At 47.5% G+C, this 19,039-nt stretch overlaps 2 protein-coding genes across 2 annotated transcripts; one reads left to right on the top strand and one right to left on the bottom strand.

Moving 5' to 3' along the window:
- Window positions 1–3,162: 3,162 nt before the first annotated feature.
- Window positions 3,163–10,562, top strand: LOC115329648. The gene is made up of 4 exons (XM_029991356.4): window positions 3,163–3,217; window positions 4,849–5,412; window positions 5,479–5,671; window positions 10,085–10,562. The coding sequence occupies exons 1-4, from the start codon at window positions 3,163–3,165 to the stop codon at window positions 10,560–10,562; spliced, it is 1,290 nt and encodes a 429-aa protein (XP_029847216.1).
- A 65-nt stretch (window positions 10,563–10,627) lies between these two features.
- LOC115329647 lies at window positions 10,628–11,389 on the bottom strand. The gene has a single exon (XM_029991355.1). The coding sequence runs from the start codon at window positions 11,387–11,389 to the stop codon at window positions 10,628–10,630; it is 762 nt and encodes a 253-aa protein (XP_029847215.1).
- Window positions 11,390–19,039: the final 7,650 nt, after the last annotated feature.

A 19,039-nucleotide genomic window follows, 5' to 3' on the forward strand; every position in this document is an offset into this window, starting at 1 on the left:
AGAAGGTGTTTTTCTCAAAACGTTCGTTTATTTTTCAATTTGTTTTTATTTCTATGGTTTCCGCTTTATCATGGCCACCTTGAATAACCTGGTAGGTTTATTTATGTATTCATTGATTTACCCATTCCTCGGTTTCATAAAACGACAGAAGCTGTTTAGAAACGCCGTTTTGAGGACTATTGCAAAAATACCTCGAAGGTCGATATGCTTGTATTAATATACCTGTTGTTGCCTCAGTTGAATATTTATAACACTGATGATTTTTTCACCCTCTTTATGCAGGATGGAAATAAAATAAAGGTAATTTAAATCACGATCATTATTAGGACTTAGATCATACTTTTAATCGCACTGATTTTAAGATCATAATTTTAATCGGACTTTTGAAGTAAGAAAAAGCAACATCAACTTGACTTTTTGTGCAGCTTTGACGACTGTAATTTTTCTTTGGTTCTTAAATCAGTTTTTTTTAGATGTTTTCAGGACTATGAATTACGCCATTTTTTTTTACAAAATTTTACAGTGCTTAATTATATGTATGCAAATAAACCGACAAAACCTGAAACTAAGTTTCTGTTTTTTTCAGCCTTCGAAGATAGGAACATACCTCGGCATTCTTACTCATGAGTGCGATCACTCACGATCACCGTCAGATTTGAGGTGATCGTGAGTGAGGCCGCGGGTCTCGAAAAATTGTGAGTGTGAGTGTGATCTTGAGTTATGTAAACTCATGAGTGTGAGCGTGAGTGGGAGTCCTGAGAACTGATGAGCGTGAGTCTGATCGTGAGTGTGATCGTGACTTCTGAAAACTCTTCAGTGTGAGTGTGAGCTTGAGCGCTAAGTGAAGTACTTATGAGTGTGAGTTTTTAGGTCTGCTGAGTGTGATTGTGAGTTTCGAGGCTCATGAGCATGAGCCTGAATTAAGACGTGAGTCTCAGGGTAGATATCAGTCCGGTGATCGCATTAGTCTGCGTGATGACGTGAGTCTGGGAACCATGGCCATGATGAGTCGCGGTGAGCGCTGGTATTATCTTAGCTGGGTTGGTCACGGGAGCTCCCGGGCCGTCTTAGTGGGCGAGGAGACTTTCGGTTCGCAACTACTGCGTGGGATTCAGGCCTTCAGGGTTGTTTTGGGTGTCGCTCGCCTGCTCCTTCAACATGTAAACGCGCCGGTTCCTGTAGAGGGCGGAGGAGAGGGGGGGGGGGGTGCTTGTTCTTGCAGGCTCCTCCTTGCAAGCGCCCTCCGCAATGTCTCAACCAGCTGTGGAGTGCAGAGGGGGTTTGGAGGGAGGGGGGAGGGGGTGTTCGCTTTCGTCTCTCCTCGGCGTTCGCTCTTCGCTTCACGGCAGACGGCGAGAAGCCAAAGGAATGATCGCGCCTGGAGACGGCGCGGCAACGTCGGAGCTGGGGAAGCGCTCCAAACGGTTAGCGCTCCTCTCTCCATAGAAAGGCTCGTGTGGACTTTGGCTCCTGTTGCCGAGTTGGTGCTAGTGGGCACATAATGTTATGATTGCTTCAACTACAACGCACGCACGGCTGCGATAAAATTAAGTGACTCTCACGATCCTCATCAGGACCCACAATTTTATCTTTCCGCGCAACTCACCCTTTCGCAAATGAGTCATCACCCAGGAAGCGCAGCAAAGGCGGTGTCATGATCGATCGAAGCTCCGAGTGAGGTCTTTCACAATGTGCGATATCATGATTTAAGTGTCGTTTGGGGCAAGATGGAGCAAGTGCATAATAGCCAGCCGGCAATGGCCAGGCGGCGCTACGAGAGTGATGCATTCAGCGCCACAAGCGGAAAATGTCTCTGTTAATGGGTCGGCCAGTCTGCCCGTCGGGCAGTAGCGAGCGGCGGCTGCGGCGGCGAGCCCGATTTCAGCAGTCCCCGCGTGTGCTCGTGCGCGCCATGTCCCTGGTTCTTTTATGCGTTTTTTTAAGACCATCGGGAGCCTTGATAGGTCGAAGTGTTTAGAGCATAATGTAGAGTTGCCATTTGGACACCAGTTTGAATTGTCTTCACCACTTGCGGGGTCGCTCTATAATAATCGCCGCCCGATTGGTCTGTGATTCGCTTGTCTCCCAGGAAGGGACTCAAAACAACGAGAAAGCAGCGAATGGTTTTACTGTATTTCCCGGTTGCCCGTCTTTGATAGCGGGCAGTCCGGACCCGGCGACCCTAGTTGTCGCCCGTCGTTCATAGCTCGCAGTTGGACTCCGTGTCCACGCCTAGGGATCGTCCTTCCCACGCGCTGCGTAGGCTAGCTGTTCCGGGCTATCACAGCTAGAGTTTCGCTACGGAACTACTCCTGGACCGTCATGGCCTAGGCCGATAAGGTCAGGGCTCGCCATTTCCGCCGGTCCTGATCCGAAGCTCGCTGGTAGAATGCTCCGGGGATCGACATGGGCCGGACCAGCCAGAACGGCTTTATTATTCCTGCCCGGCCCCAGCCTCGTGCAGCACGCTCTTCCTCTTTCCTCGCCGGCTGGCCCCCACTCGCGCCTCGCTCGACCGTCCTCTTCTTCTCCCGACGCCCCCACGACACTAGAATAAAATGCGGGTAATTAGAACAAAACTCTGCATCATGGGTGAACCAACCGGGGCAAGGGGGGCCCTTGCCCCCCCCTGTTCGCAGAGTGGGGCGGAGGGGGAGAGGGGTAAGGCATGTGTTTTGCTTCCCCCCCCCCTCCCCCTGAAACGGCCGCCACTGGGCAGGGCAAACACTGGCCGGCGGCGCCCAAGGAATACCAAGGGCACTGCCCCCCGACCCGCGCGGAAGTATTTTTAACCCGCAGGCGATAGAAACCCTAGCAACGGCCCTCACGCCAGATTGGCTGGTTTGTGGAGCCTTGCTATAGACCTTTTCACGCAAATTACTATGGGCGCCGCCATCTTAAATCACGTGACCCGTCCGCCATAAGGTTGCTTCATTTTCCGCTCCGCACCCCTCCACTCGCCTCCGTATGCCTTGTTGTCCTGCTGCCAGATTCATTGTTTCCACGCTTCTCGTCCTTCTTTTCCTGTAAATTACATTGTCCTACGTTCTCTTTTTATATAATTGTGTTTTGTTATTGTGCGAATCGCTTTTGAAGTCTTTTTTTTACGTTTTTCTGCGTTCGGAGTCGTCGGTAATTCTTGCGACGCGATTACCGGCCGCGATGGCCCTTCCGTGGGTGGACGAACTGAAGCTTTGGCCGAAGATTCAGCGCTCATGTAAGTATCAAAGATGTGAACTGTGTTAAGTGTGACATGACTGAAACGGGTAGCATTCCAGTGATAGGCTGAGAGCGGTCGACGCCGCGATAGCGAGGTATCACCTGCGGACTCGGTCTTGTTTACATTGCTTACTGGGGTATTCCGCTCGCTCGCTCGCCGTTTTAAAGTCAGCGTTGTAGGTATTTGAGCGGTAATTGTGTCAAACGTCGTTTCTGTGTGGCGGAATAGGAGTGTAAATGTATCGATCATTCGCGGTGTGCCCGTACACAACGCGACACTGTTAACGCGTCAAGCAATCGCTGGTTTTTGCTGTCTTTTCTCAGAATCGAGACGCTCTCATGACAGCGTCTCGATTCTGAGAGAAAGACAGCAAAAACCAGCGATTGCTTGTAGCGTCTCGATTCTGAGAGAAAGCCAGCAAAAGCCAGCGATTGCTTGTTCGAGTTAACGGCGTCGCGCTCTGTACGTACGCACCGCAAATGATCGATGAGCGGTACATGAGTTATCACCTGCGGACTCGCGGTCATGTTTACATTACTTAGTGGGGTATTCCGCTGGCGCTCGCTCGCTGTTTTAAAGTTAGCGTTGTAGGTATTTGAGCGGTAATCGTGTTAAACGTCGTTTGTGTGTGGCGGAATAGAATTGTAAGTCTACCGCTCATCGATCATTCGCGGTGCGTTCGTACAGAGCGTGACACTGTTAACGCGAACAAGCAATCGCTGGTTTCTGCTGGCAGCTAGCTGTCTTTCTCTCAGAATCGAAACGCTGTCATGAAAACTACTGCCGCCATCGAAAGTGCTCATCTGGGGCACTAATATAAGCGGTAAAATGTTGTGGCCACTAATACCATTTCGAAGTAAAATTCGAAAAAGCGTGTATCATGTTGGCACTGACAGTGTCGCGGTGTGTACACATAGCTACACGGCTTGCGCGGGCACAACGCCGACGATTTTCTTTTAATTTTGCTTCACCCCGGAAACAAGGGAGGCAAAGTTTTACCGCTTAAGTTGGTGCCCCATATAAGCCCTTTCTATCACTTGACAATTTTCGGCGGTAGCTGTTCATTCGTCAAAGTGAAGTGAAAAAATCCGGCTACGGCTTGTTCGTGCTGTGTCGCACTGTGTACACTACATGACTGTCTAGTGGTGTTGCTCCGCGAAGCCACGCGTGAAATTTAAGGAAGGGTAATAATATAGCTAACTGGACGAGACGGTAGTAATTTGGTGATATGAAGAAATTTAGATTCTTTTAAGTGCATGACTGAGTTTCCTGCTGAGCTAGTATATTAAAAGCGGTCAATTGTTCTGTTTACTTCATTTGACTGGTTCCGCACACAGCTGTAGAAGCTGGGAGCATAGGCACATTTCAATGCTATCCACGTAATGCCACATCTTCCAGTGCCCCTCATGTAGTATTAATTTGTTGAGTTATGCAGCACTTTGATTTTTTATGTGGTGCATGCTTCTGAGACTTGAACGCTCTCATGCACTGCCCTGTGAAACAAGCGCCCGAGTTGCAGGTTTAGTGCCCTAGAGGCTTAAAGCTTATCTCATTTTGCTTCGTTTCTTAGCAAAATTTAAAATGTACTTTGAATTTGAGCTGCTTGATTAAAACACCCTTTTTTACAGTTATCTACGAGTACATGATTACCAGGCAAGACATTGATGGCAAGCCATCGCAGAATTTCAAGGGATTTGTCGAGGCGCTGAACTTGTTGGATTCCGGCCACGTCGGAGCAATCCTCGTGCGTCAAGAAGCTGGACTCTGTGAACTTCAATCCCAAGTCAGGTCGTCACAGACAGTGTCTAAACTGTACGAGACACAGGTCACCTTCACAGACAATGTGATCACAAGCATCGTCTGCTCCTGTATGGCTGGGCAAGGGCAGTCGTGCTCACACGCAGCAGCACTTCTGTTCAAGGTTGCAGAAGCATCAAGTAGAGGGCTGACTGGGTCAGCATGCACCGATGTACAGTGCAAGTGGAACGCTTCCACTGCAAAGAACGTGGTACCCGCACCCTTGGAGGTCATCTACGGACTCAAGTCAGGCAAGGCTGGGTTCCCCCAATTTGACAGTCATAGGGCACTCCAAGAACATATCAAGCGCTCTGGCTTCAGGAACATAGAGGGGACCATCCTGGCATCTGTGATGGGCGCCCAACTGAAGAATGCTCCCCTTCAAGTTGTGAGAGGTAATGCCAAACAATTTAATTTCTTCCTTTCATTCCTTGATGCCTTGTGTGTGAACAACTTTTCAGGCCCCCAGTCCCATGGTTGCCACTCCGGCGAGCTCATCTGTGGCCCATGCAAGAGCTTCTACGACGCCAACGCGGCACTAACGGCAGCAGCGATAGCTTCGCTGGAGGAGCAGACCCGGGGCCAGGACAGCAGCCAGTGGCAGACTGCACGAAAACGTCTGAACAATACCTTTCGTGGGAACGAGAACACAAGGCATGTATTCAGGTTTATGTTGGTGCTGACATGGATTATTCGAGTACTCTCAGAGCAGCAAAACGCTGAATCATGTGAACAGAACAGCGCACAAAAAGACAAGGACAGGGAGTAAGGAACATGCATAACACAAAAGCACTGACTCGCAACTGAATTTATACACAAAAGAAAGAAGAAGAGGACGTTCTGAAAGACTTGCATGGCACACAGTGCGTGTCACACGCGACACAACACCATTTAACTACAATGTGTTTGCCCCATAGTCCGATCTAAAAACAAGGTTTTGGTTTGTTTTTAAACCGAAACCTTGTTTTTAGATCAGACTATCAAACCGAACCGAAACATTGTTTTTAGATCGACTGACTTAAATTCGAAACTCTAACCAAAGTTTAATAAAAAAAAAAAAAATTCCCCGACGTTTCGGGACCAGCTTGGCCCCTTGGTCACTGGCGACTTTGAGTTGAATGGAAGGGGGGAAGCCGCTTATGTAGGCCGGTTGCGATCGGTGCGTCCGGGTTTTTCCACGAAGCGACGAAGCCCCCGACACATATTTGCTGAGGAGACTGCCCGACAACCTATTGATGTTACCTTTTGTTGTCAAGATGTACCAGGATTCTAAGTGCGAACGTTTACGCCGGTGTCGTTCCGCACCCTAGACCTCGCTTTTGTCGATGGACACACGGTGACCCAGTTTCGCAATGTGTTCAGCGAGGGCGCTGGCTTGAACGTCATTCTTCTTCACGTCGTATTTGTGGCGGCGGAAGCATTCCGGGAAGTTCTTGGGTTCCCTCACGTAGGCTGCAGGGTAGTACACGCACCGGATGCGATAGATGAGGCCTTGGGATTTCTCCTTTCCCGGTCTGTCCTTGGGGAGGAGAAGTCGGTGACGGATGGTGGACACTGGTTTGTGAGTGACTGCAATTCCATGTTTACTAAGGACGTGTCCGATGGTCTGGCTGACGTTCCTCACGTATGGCAGGCACAGATGACTCGAAGGAGCTGGGACCGTGAAGAGGTGGGGACGGCGCAGCTTGTAGACCCGATTAATGAACCTTTTGAAGTAGCCGTTGTTTGGAAGGTCGGCATTGATCTTGTTGACCTTTTTCCAGAGAGACTCCTCTGTCGAGCACACAGACATGGCACGTCTGAACAGCGTAGTGACCACCGACATCTTTTGGGTGATAGTCAAAGTTCAGGCACCTTAGAATGTGCTAAGGTTCCTGTACACTGAAAAGGCAAGCTTGTCCGAAGTCTTCTTTACACTGATGTCTATAAACGGAAGCCCACCATTTTTCTTGCATTCCACCGTGAACTGAATAGCAGGTTCGACCAGATTTAGGTGTTGGCAAAGACAATCGATTTCGGTCTTTTTAACGAAGCAAAACAATCGTCTACATAACGAAGGAAGATCTTCGGCTTTGGCATGAACAAAGCAAGGGCTTGCTTCTCAATACACGTTTCTGGACATCAGTGTAAAGAAGACTTTAGACAAACTTACCTTCTCGGTGTACAGGAAGCCTACGCTCACCGGAAGGTACATGAACTTTGACTCTTACCATCCCACAACCCACAAAATGTCGGTGGTCACTGCGCTGTTCAGACATGCCATGTCCGTGTGCTCGACGGTGAAGTCTCTCCGAGAAAAGGTCAACAAGATCAAGGTCGACCTTCAAAACAAAGGCTACACCAAAAGGTTGATTAATCGAGTCTATAAGAAGCTGCGCCGTCCCCGCCTCTCCACAGCCTTGGCTCCTTCGAGCAGTCTGTGCCTGCCATACGTGAGGAACGTTAACGAGACCATCGGACGCGTCCTTCGTAAACATGGAATTGCGGTCACTCACAAACCAGTGTCCACCATCCGTGAACGACTTCCCTTCCCCAAGGACAGACCGGGAAAGGAGAAATATCAAGGCCTCATCTAGCGCATCTCGTGCGCGGAATGACCTGCAACCTACACGGGGGATACCAAGAACATCCCTGAACGCTTCTGCCGCCACGAATAAGATGTGAAGAAGAACGACGTTCAAGCCAGTGCCCTTGCTGAACACGCAACGAAACTGGGTCTCCGCATGTCCTTCGACAAATGCGAGATCTTGGGCACGGAACGACACTGGCGTGAACGTTTTCTCCTAGAATCCTAGTACATCCAGACAACAAAAGGTAACATCAACAGGTTGTCGGGCAGTCTCCCAAGCGTCTGTGTCAGGGCTTCGTCGCTTCGTGGAAAAACCCCGACGCAGAAATCTCAACTGGCCAACATAAGTGGCTTTCCCCTCTGTCCAACCCACAGTCACCCGGGACCAAGGAACCGAGCTGGTCCCGAAACATTGGGGAATTTTCGTTTCTTTTTATTAAAATTTGGTTAGAGTCCGAATATCAGTCAGACTATTATTTTCCTAACCAGAGAGATTTCTGTTGAAAAGACTTTTTACGTTCAAATGTTTTTAGATCGGGCTACGGGGTAAAGACATTGTAGTTAAATGGTGTTGTTTCGCGTGTGACACGCATTGTGTGCCCTGCATGCCTTTCAGAACGTCCTCTTCTTCCCTTTGTGCATAAATTCAGTTGAGTCAACGCTTATGTGTTGAGCAAGTTCCTTCTCTCTGTCCTTGTCTTTTTGTGTGCTGTTCTGTTCACCATGTCATCATAGCAACTTTCCCAGCTTACAACACTTTTGCTGAATCATATGCTTTCGACATGCTGCAACAGCTGCACTCATATAACCGCATGAACACCAAACGGAACAGTCAGTTGATGCTGTCTGTGTCAGACCACCAGACCATCACTGCATCAGCACATGCTGATGCACTGACGGTCTGGTTGTTTAGCTTGGTGTTTTATTTTCATTAAACATTCAGTTGAAGTTGAGCGCTAGTCCTGTCCATTTCTCCCCTGTGTCTCCGTTTGTTTGCGCGCTGCTAACAGTTTGAAATCGTGAACCAACTCGCCTGCATCGCCACATTGATCGAATTTGGCAGGACTCTCCTAAAGCTGCTTGCAACATTTCATACTATTCAGCACCAGTTTTCCCGAGGCGGAAACAGAAATTGATGCGCACACGCTGCTTAGCTTTCTCTTCCTTGAAGTGCTACGCACACTGCAGGTAGCCATTCACTTACAGGGTTCTGCAGAGAAAATGTGGGGAGATGACGGCTTCCGGTTATGCAGGCAACACAGAGTTGTCATCTGTGCTGCCTTGTTGCCACTTTACTGCGAGTTATAGCTTCCCCGAAAGAAAATCAGTCCCAGAATTAAATGATCAGCCCTCGTAACTAGCAAAACCATGAGAAATCAATACATGTCAAGGATTCATAAAAGAAACTAAAATCATCTCAAATGCAGTTGGGCCGAGGCGAGAGCGCTGGCCTACGGATCCCCATATGGCGGGTTCGAATTCCGGCCGAGATGCTCGCAATCTGACGGAGGCTAATTGCGGAGAAGGCGCCGTGTAACCGAGCTTTCGGTTGCACGTCAAAAGATCCTCAGGTGGTCGGAATTAATCCTCAGTCCTCCGCTGAGGCATGCCAGATGCCCGTCGTTGGTTTGGCACGTAAAACTCCCAAATTTGACTTTGATTTCAAATGCACTTGGCATGGGAGTGCAGAATGCTTGGGTACAGGAACTAAAACCGATTACTTCAGCATGAAGAACACTTCAAAGTGTCCGTGAAAAAGGTTTTTACAACATGATGCCCGTTACAAAGTAGCCGTCCGACTTTTCGGACCTTGATGCGATTCGAAATAAGTGAATAATTGGGCAGTCTGAACGGGCCTCAATGTTACCGACGGCTACATGCCAATATTAGAATAAGCAAAGCAAGCATGTCCGAAAAATGAATTCACTGCTTTACTTCGTTCGCTGCTAGGCTAATGTGGTGGTGGAAGAATTCATAAAAGAAAAAAAAACATTGTAGATGCATTGGGCATGGGAGTGCAGAATGCTTGGGTGCAGGCACTAAAACTGATTACTTCAGCATGAAGAATGCTTCAAGGTGTCAATAAGAAAGATTTTTACAACATGATACGCGTTATAAAGTAGCCATCTGACTTTTCGGACTTTAATACGATTCGAAGTAAGTGGATAATTGAGCAGTCTGAACAGGTCCCAGGCCACGGACGGCTACATGCCAGTATCAGAATAAGCAAGCATGTCCTAATAATCGATTCGCTGCTTTACTTCGTTCACTGCTGTGCTAATGGAAGTTACGTGCTTGTTGGACCAGTTAGCCAATGGTTTTGCATTGTGTCTACGCATACTCACGCGCAGGGAGCAATGTCAAGCCTTCAAAAGAAGGCAATCGATTAGTTCAGCGACCGTGTTGCTTTCGTTGCCCTGTCAGCTTGGCGTCGAAAAGTGCAGAGAGCGTAAGCAGTGGTGCTGATAAATTTACTGTTTTGTGTTATGTGTTGGCAGACATGGCAAGAAAACCGAGCCGAAAGCCAGGGCCTGGTATGAAGAGGACCAGGACTGCGTGCTACGGCTCTGTGGCTTGACCGTCCACGAAGGAAACCCATGGCTGGCGGCCAGCCCAGATGGCCTGAAAGCAGCTGGCAACGTGCTAGTTGAGATCAAATGCCCGACACCAGACACTCTAAAAAAGTATGGCTCTCTAGAGTGCCTTTTTGCATCTGGCAAGTATGACGTTAGGTATGATGGCCCAGATCTTATACTCTCGCCCAAGGGGAAGAATGCATATTACACACAAGTGCAGCTACAGCTGTACTGCTCTGGGCAACACTCATGTAACTTTGAGGTATTTGCAGAGAAGAAGGGCTACATTGCCAAAGTGCCATATAACAAGGCCTTCATTGAGAGCTTGCTCCCAAAACTGAAATCACTTTATTTTGAACACTACCTGCCGGCACCTGTTGACGAGCATGCAGGTTTCTGAAATGCCAAAGTTTCAAAAAAGTAAACATTCACCAGAAGGACCACTGCTTACGAATGACATTTATTTCAGTCTTCCTGAATAAGCGATGGCTGCAGATTGCAGATCCCTGCGATGACAGTCAAGGTGTTGTCAATACAATTGCTTCTTGCAAAGATTGACGAGGGTATATACTTCAAAAACCGAAAACACTTCACGCGGCGAATGGACCTTTCTACATGAATGCGCAGTTTAGACAAGCGACGCGAGTAAACCACTTCAGCATCCGAGAGCTGCTTTTTCTGCTTTCTGAATGAAGGAAGTGACAGTTTAAATCCATAAGGCAGCATGTCTTCAATGGTAAAGCCTTTATCTGCTAAGATTTGATCCCCTGGCAGAAGATATCTCAGCAGCCTAGAGTCTGAGGTTATGAACCGGTCACTTGCACGGCCTCCAAAGGCTTTTGAGATAAACATTATAAAGCCATTTGGTGCGATCACATGGAGAACTTTGGCTGTATTGTGACTTTTGTAGGGGCTGTACGTCCGCCCTCTCTTTAGCATGTTTTGTGCCCTGTCAACAAATATTTCGAAACAGTCGATTATGCATGTTGTACGTGGGAAATCTGCGAACACTGACGGACGTGTTGAGGCTATCGTCTCTTGTGGTAGCCACATAACCAGGTACTTGCGCGAAATATCTGCAAGTACTTGAATCCAAAACTTGAAAATCTTGCTTGCCAAACCTACAGAGACCTGGAAGCGGAATGCGAGATCTACGAGCAACAACCCTAACCTAAGCCTTATGAGAGTAAGTAAAATCTGGTCATTCACTGCAAGCTTACAAGTCATTTTTGCCTCTGACGACGCAACTCTGGTGTATTCTTCAAACAGTACTTTTGATAGACCTGTGAAAAACCGGAATTTTTCAGCAGGCAAAGTGTCACAAACTGAAAATGCCGTTTGTGTGGCACGTGTAGCTCTGGTCACAACAACAGGGGAGATTGGTGTACAGTACGAATGGTCCTTCTGCTGTCCAACTTCGCACTGTATACCAACTTCTACCTTCCGGATGCCCCTACTGCAAGTGCATTGGGGGGCAAGAGTTGAGCTTGGTGATAGTTCATGTACGTCAATATCCTCCCCTTGAGGGGCACCACAATCCACAACCAAAGACGGTGGAGCTTGAGGTGGAGATTGGGGCGGAGCTTGAAGCAGAGCTGGCGGCAAGTTGGACAGCGCGCTGCTTGAGTGCACACCAGCGGGTGTAGCCAGTGCTGCATGTCCTGAGAGTGGGCGCCGGGGTTGCTTGCGCCTCCCCCTGTTTTTTGCGACCTTCAAATAAAAGATGCGAATGATGTTGGAACAGTTATATCCACACAGAAATGTGAAGAACCACACTTAAGCTTGGACTGGGGAGAAAAATGGAATACAGGCAGTGAAAAGATCAGTGCTGCCTATGTCCACATTCTGCCTCGTCGGTGCCTGCTTTTATGCATCAAATTGTTTTGCCAAGATTTAAAGTGTTTCCAGCACCCCCACACTCAAATGTCTGCAATTTGCACATGCACGCTTTGTTTTACCAAGTGGCAAATCCTGGTGCTCTGAATGGTAATTTATTTGTAGATAGACATAATTCATACAGTACAATGTTTCATACCTCAAGCATGTTTTACAGTACTGATCCACTGTACCTGTGAAATAGTTGAGCCCTAATATTTTTCATTAAGCGACTTTTGATGGCATGCTTTAAAAGGAAGTAGTGTGTCCATATGACTCCAAAAGTCAATTGTCACCGGAGCTTACCTCATTTGAAGTCCTCAAGTTCAATGTCGGGTATGGATTTGTCTCAGTCGGCCTACCGTCAACGAAGTGAATGGAGCAAACCTGTTGATGTGAACATATATCAGTTATAATATGAGCGTACCGTCCAAGCATTAATGTTAGCATGGTGGATAGGTAAGTTATGCTATTATCAATGTACTGTTTACACCTGACCTATTTGTGGAAGATGTTGACAGAGGTTAAATCAAAGGCGTTCACAACATCAAGCATATACAAACTTTGAAAATCGAATCGAGGCGCATGCGGGGATTGTACTAGGTACGCGCGTTGGCTTTTGCAGCAGTATTGTTTGAGAGATCCCCAGGGTGATTGGGAAATTCGCAAATAATCTCTTCACGATTCTAGGTCTTTAATTCACGAGCGAGAGGCTCGTGCTGGCGTTCGTGTGCACGCGCGTTCTGTACCGGCTACCAATACCTCCCGAACCAGCGATGTCTTAAAATAATTAGGAACATGATCCCCCATGAGATGGCTACGGGTTCATTTAAAGTCTGTTTGCCTGTTTCGACCCCGCCCCCAAGAGCAGGGTCCGTCTACGGAAGCGGCGGCCGCGGCGTCGGGCAAAGTCCGTTAACACGAGCCGTACTAACCTTTGCGTGCTTGCTGGGGTTCAGATTTTTCCGCTGCAGGTTTGCGACCCACTTACGTCGAGTTTCCTCGTTTTTCTCGCCTTGGGGAAAGCAGTACAAGGCACACGGCTGCAGGCACGGGCAGTCTTCAGGTAGCAGCGGCGCATGTAGTTCGCACGTGGAGGCGTTCCACGCCTTCAAAAAACCTCCGCAATTTTTGCAGCCTACGACGGAACATGTCTTACCGGCCCGGTACGAGCTTTGTTTCTTTCCTATGGCACTCATGTGCTGTTAGAGGCCGGGAAAAGGCGCTGAAACGGAATGCTCTCCACACAACCCCACAGCGCAACAGCAGCAACCACGCCGATTTGAAGCAACCTTATGGCGGCTGCAGCGCCAGCGCCCCTGTGGGCCGGTCCGAGAACTACGGAAATGAAAAGGTGTATACGAACAAGGCTCCACGGTCCCCTTGCGGAATCCATCCGCCAGGACGTAGGCCCTTTCACAAAATAAAGTTTTGCTTGCTTGCTTGGAGATAGGTGCTGCCGCCGTCAACATAGGCAGCGGATGCAATGCGAGTTTCCGAAGAGGTAGCATAACTTAGTGGTGAGATGTCTGCATCATACGTATCAGACCCGGGTTCTATTTATGGTGTGGGCTTACTTGTTTTTATTTTTTTTTTCCTCGAACATTTTGTTATGTCGAGGCATTCGGCGATATTCACGACATTTTTTTTTACCATTAACACTAAAGAAAAAAAAAAAAACGAATGTTGTTGACGAAACATCGCTGAACTAAATCGTATGGGACTCTATTTACGGAAGTGCATGGGGACAGCGGGGCTTGGGTTGCCGACTGGACGCCGCAAAGCGGCGTGTACGGAGGAAGGGGGGGTGCGAAGTGGATTAATAGATTTGTAATTAGCAGCCGCACACTGTCGCCGCGAAGCTGCGTGACCGCAGGCGCGGGGGTGGGTTATCGCGCTTCGAGTGATACACGCGCCGTCTGAATCCGAAATTTTAAGTTCCCGCGCGTTGCCGAGCAGCCATTCCGGCGTGAGCGTCGTTGGTAGGGGGTCTATCGCCTGCGCCGTAAAAATAGCCAGTAAGGAACGCACCCGGTGCGCATACACAATTGGCCCTCTCCTCCCCTCCCCCCCCCCTCCCCCCCCCCACACACTCTTTTACAACGCCTACACGCGCACACGCCGTAAAAGTTAGTGATGGACCGAATCTGCCGAACTCCAGATTCGGCAAAGTTCCGCACATGCCAATATTTTCAAGGAAAGTTCGGCAAAGATTCGGCAAAAATTTGCCAAATGTCTGCGCACGCGCACGACCGCGACGGGGCCGTGAATCGCAAATGGACGCCGCGCAGTCGCGCAGTTACGAAGATCGGTTGCGGCGAGGTGTGGAGTAGGCGACACGGTAACTGTGCGCAAGCTTTTGCAAGTGTGGTTCTCTTCAGTATGTTCTGCCTCAAGAACAGAAGGTCGACCAGTAATTTACTTAGTCCACTGCGCAAGCGAAAAATGATGTGGTGCATTCTGGATAACGTGATTTTGATTTGACCTCTCCATTAATGAAACGAGGTAGTTGAAAGATTGACTGACAACTGACAATTACGATCAGTGTGCGCAGCCCACTGCCGACAAACGGGGCAGAGTCAGGAGAGCTTGCCAGAATGTATGGGATGCATCTGGCATCCTCGTCATATTGTGATACATGTTTTCTCGCTTGGTTTCTTTCCTTTTTACATACTTCCTGTAGCGTGCATATTCTGTACATTTATTTGTCTGTTTTTTTCATATGTGGTGGCGGGCTGGCAGCAGACATGTACAAGCTACTATAAAAAGTAATTAAGTTAAGTTACTGAGTATTAGCCTCAAAATAATTTGAGGAGAGTGGAAATTATTCAAATGAAAAGTAATTAAGTAAATTACTAATTACCTTAAAAAGTAGCGAATTAATTTTGAAGTTACTTTTTTTTTTCTATGCTAAGAAGGAGGTACTTACGTAGGTTTTGATGAGTGAGCGAAATTCTGCTAGCCGAATATAAAGCGGCTAGTGTTTTGACAGAAATGCTTTAATTGCTGGTTCTGCTTCTGCGTGCCTAATTGTTGTGTACTTCTTTTTGGTCAAGGATGTTCTGCGGATGCATCATTGCACCTTTGAGGTTCAGCACTGCCTGAGCTTGATTTTGCAGACATTGGTTGATTGCTTACAGTGTTGCGTAAAGTATGTCTTAAAACTACTTGAACGTTCAAAGTACATGACAGGTTATGTACTTCAAGTAAAGTAGTAAGTACACCGGGTGCAATGTACTTTAAGGAACATACTATAAATACAATGAACTTCCAAAGTAAAGTGGAAGTAGTTTTTAACACACTCTTTCAGAATGGCCTTTCATTCCCTACGCACCGTTTTTTTTTGTTTTTTTTTTTGCGGTATGCATTTTTTAGGGGAAATCAGTGGTGCATCCGTTTTTTTTCGGACAGGGCGGCAAATCGCAAATGCATCCGTTTTTTTTTTTTTTTTTTGAAATGGCGGTGACTAATACGTCATAGAGTGATTGCTTTACTCTCGCTGACGAACCATTTAACACAATCGACTTATAAAACACATATTTGTATCGGTCTTATAGCCGCCATTTTTTCACTCAGAAAAATAACCAGATGACGTCTCGAAAGACAGCACAAACTATACAGGACAGGTTACCTTCAGAGCGGTTGCTGCACTTTGTTACCTCCCTTGAGTGAGGATGCAGCGTGTGCACCTCCTGTAGTGGACGAGAATTCCTACATTCGGGAGAAGCGGGGACAAGCCCTTTCTTCAAATGCGTCAAGTCTCCTTGAGCTTCGGGATACAAAGAATTTGGAGCTAACCCCACAGTTACTCGGCCTCTCTTGCATCGTGTCTGTTCGCTCCCCGCGCCTCGTAGCAGTGTTGTAGCAGTGGGGGGCTCGTTGAAATTTTGGGAGGTTTTGGACTATCCAAATCACTTTCTTCCTTCCCCCCCCCCTTTTACGCCACATGCTTCCTCTTCTGCAAATATCAGCTGATCTTCCAACATCTTATATCTGTTGATAGGCAAAACAACTACTAAAATTAGAAAGTAATTTGTAATTTGAGTGGAAGTCACTCAGAAAAGTAGTTAAAGTAAACTACTAATTGCCAGAATAGAAATGTAATTGAAAGTTACTAAACTACCCAAAAACGTAGTTAAACTACAGTAACTTGAGTAAAGTAGTTCAACTACTTGATTGAAAAGGTTTACTCCGACTTAAAGGGACACTGACACCCCCCCAAAAATTATTTTTATTTTTTTGCCAGGCGCTTTATTATGGTGTCGGAGGACTACCCAATTAATATTTTGCAACAGAGTAGCGTATATTTTTTTTAATAAAGCCAAAAGACGCAACTGCTCGACACCGAAACCGAAACCCGACGGAGGTCGGAGAAGTGGAGAGAAGAGACTGAGTGGCGGAAGTCACGTGGCTACACCCGACCGTCCGTTTGTTTGCTTTTTGTTTTCTCCTCTCCGTAGCAGACGACACAATATGCGGAGTGCGATGCGGCGTGCGGGAACTGCTTGCCGTGCGATTCTTTTGCAGTTATGTCTGTTCCGCTCGTTGTTCTGTACTCCAAGATGAGTTGTTTTGTACATTGAGGAGTTGGAGATGAGTAGTGAGTGCCCGTGGTGAATTTCCATGATCGGCTCCGAAAAGAATGCACCCAAGATGTTGCGTGAAGAGCTGGCTCACATGTCCTGCGTCCGAAAAGAAGTGGCATTGTGCGACAGAGTTTCCGAAAGATCAACGGGATCGGGACCCATGGCTGGCTGCAATTCCTGTAGAACATATACGGGCACCTCGGAAAGTGGACGCTACCTGATTTATATGCTCCTTGCATTTTGTGAAAAGTGATTACATTCAGTTCGCAGGTGTCAAAACGGAAATACCATACCATTTAATTCAGCGAAGTATCGTCCACAACATTTGTTTGTTATCTTTTTATTTGTTTCTTCAGTGATGATTGTAAAAAAAAAGAAAAAGATATGTAAACATGGAAAAATGTTTGAAAACAAACAAACAAATAAAGTATCACGGGGGATCGAACCCGGTCCTACCGCGTGTGAACCGGACGTCTTTCCCACTGAGCTACTGGGGAATATTTTTTTCTGGTGGATCTCTTTCCTTAGTAATAATTCAGCCGGTAAACTGTAAGTTGGAAAGTTTGCTGTCGATTTTTCTCTAGCAAAAGCACTCCCGGGTCGAAGTCGCGATGCACCACGCTTTGAGGACATTCGCACCTAGTAGAGAAATCGTACGCGTGCATATTCAACTCGAAGTAGAAACGTCGTGCTTGACGTGTGCGCGAGCGATGTCTTCAGCCACGAGAAGGGAGCGACGGCTCGGCGACGTCTTCGTGCAAATCGGCTTGGTGGCCGGGCGTGTCGTACGGGATGAATACCAATTCTTTTGATCAGTCCCAAATTTCTCTTTTAACGGTAGACAGAATTCGCCGGTACCGCGAACGACAGTTCTGAAATAGAGCTAGGTCCCACGCCCGTCGTCCGCTACCATTGCCGTCCCCGCGAGTCCCACGATACGCGAAACGACGAACGCACAGAATGCTTCCGGTTGTCTGTGGAACTATTTTTTTCAATCAACGTATTTACAGCTTTTTAGAAGCCACAAAAAATGGGTTTCATATTTTTTTCTATTTTTAATATGGAGTGTGTGCCTTCAGTGACCCACGACTTTGATAAAATTTGGTGGTCGCATCGATACCTTAGAAAACGGCCCGTGACCGCGAAAAAGAGAGTGAGCGAGACTCGAACCGGCCAGTTCTTGATCGGCGGTTTTCGGGCGGAAAGAAACCGAATTTCGAGCTGCAAATTCTGTTCTGGGTAGTTGAGCTCTCATATGTCACGTACAACTAAAAACCTCGGCGAGCATAAATACCCTGTCAGTGTCCCTCATAACAAATTAATAACAAAAGGTACAGACGTTTCGCCACTTATGCAGGTGGCATCTTCAGTACAGACTGACACAAATAAGGTGAGGTCGACCAGTCTACTTATCACACACGTCCCCGTAAACGTCCGGCAGGGGGCCACGGTTGGTGTTGCACACCGATGCGTCACGGCGAATGAACCAGGACTCGACGAATTTTCTTTGCCCCCACCTTTGTTCTCGGGCCAGCGTCGTCGCTTTGTCCAGGTCGAAACTGTGTCCTGTCGTTCAGCAGTGTTCGACAAGTTCCGTCTTGGACCGCGTGGCATGGGTGGCCTTGGCAACGTCCCTTTTGTGTTCTTTTTTGTAATTAATTTTGTTATTAATTTGTTATGTTAAGTCGGAGTAAACCTTTTCAATCATGAAATCACCCGGCTTTTGGAACATTTTTGCAGTTGAACTACGTACAAGTATGGCTAGCAAGCGCTTTGCGTAAGGGTTTTCACTTATCTGCCTAGCCCCACACACCATCACATGGGTCAAGAAAGGTGTAGTTTTACTGCAGGGGAGAAATCAGCAGGGTCCAAGATGGTGACAATGGAGGATGGGGGACTGTTGCAGTTGTTGATGGCTTGAGGAATAAATGACCGGTTGAAAGCGTTAGTAGAGCCAGAAATGCGTTTGATCGTGCAGACGTTGTTGAGGCGAGATGTTCGGTCGGGAAATAATAAGAAAGTGGTTTTGAGGTCAGGAAGCTGGTAGTAGAGCTTATGAATAAGGCACAGCTTGGAGACTGTTCTGCGAAGCTGCAAAGAGGACATGGATAGTTGCGTTTTTAGCGCTGAGACACTGAAAGAAAAGTCATAAGTGGATGAAATGAAGCGAGCAGCTCTGTTCTGAACTGCCTCTAGTGTATTGATGAAGTACAGTTGATGGGGAGTCCAGATGGTTGAAGCATATTCTAATTTCGATCTGACGTACGTGTCAAAGGTTATCTTACAGACAAAGGGTGGAGCGCTTCTTAAGTTACGTCTGATTAGTCCACTAGATGAATCGGCAGTAATGGCGTCAATGGACTTATTCCAGGAAAGGTCAGATGTTAGTCTTACGCCAAGGTATTTATACACAGTA

The sequence above is a fragment of the Ixodes scapularis genome, unplaced genomic scaffold (genome assembly GCF_016920785.2).
Source record: "Ixodes scapularis isolate PalLabHiFi unplaced genomic scaffold, ASM1692078v2 PGA_scaffold8__174_contigs__length_109621045, whole genome shotgun sequence".
Taxonomy (NCBI): Eukaryota; Metazoa; Arthropoda; class Arachnida; order Ixodida; family Ixodidae; genus Ixodes; species Ixodes scapularis.

Coding starts and splice junctions, on each gene's coding strand:
- LOC115329648 (XM_029991356.4), top strand. CDS start 3,163: ATGGCCCTTCCGTGGGTGGACGAACTGAAGCTTTGGCCGAAGATTCAG. Junction 3,218..4,848: donor GCCGAAGATTCAGCGCTCAT/GTAAGTATCAAA, acceptor CCTTTTTTACAG/TTATCTACGAGTACATGATT. Junction 5,413..5,478: donor TCCCCTTCAAGTTGTGAGAG/GTAATGCCAAAC, acceptor ACAACTTTTCAG/GCCCCCAGTCCCATGGTTGC.
- LOC115329647 (XM_029991355.1), bottom strand. CDS start 11,389: ATGACTTGTAAGCTTGCAGTGAATGACCAGATTTTACTTACTCTCATA.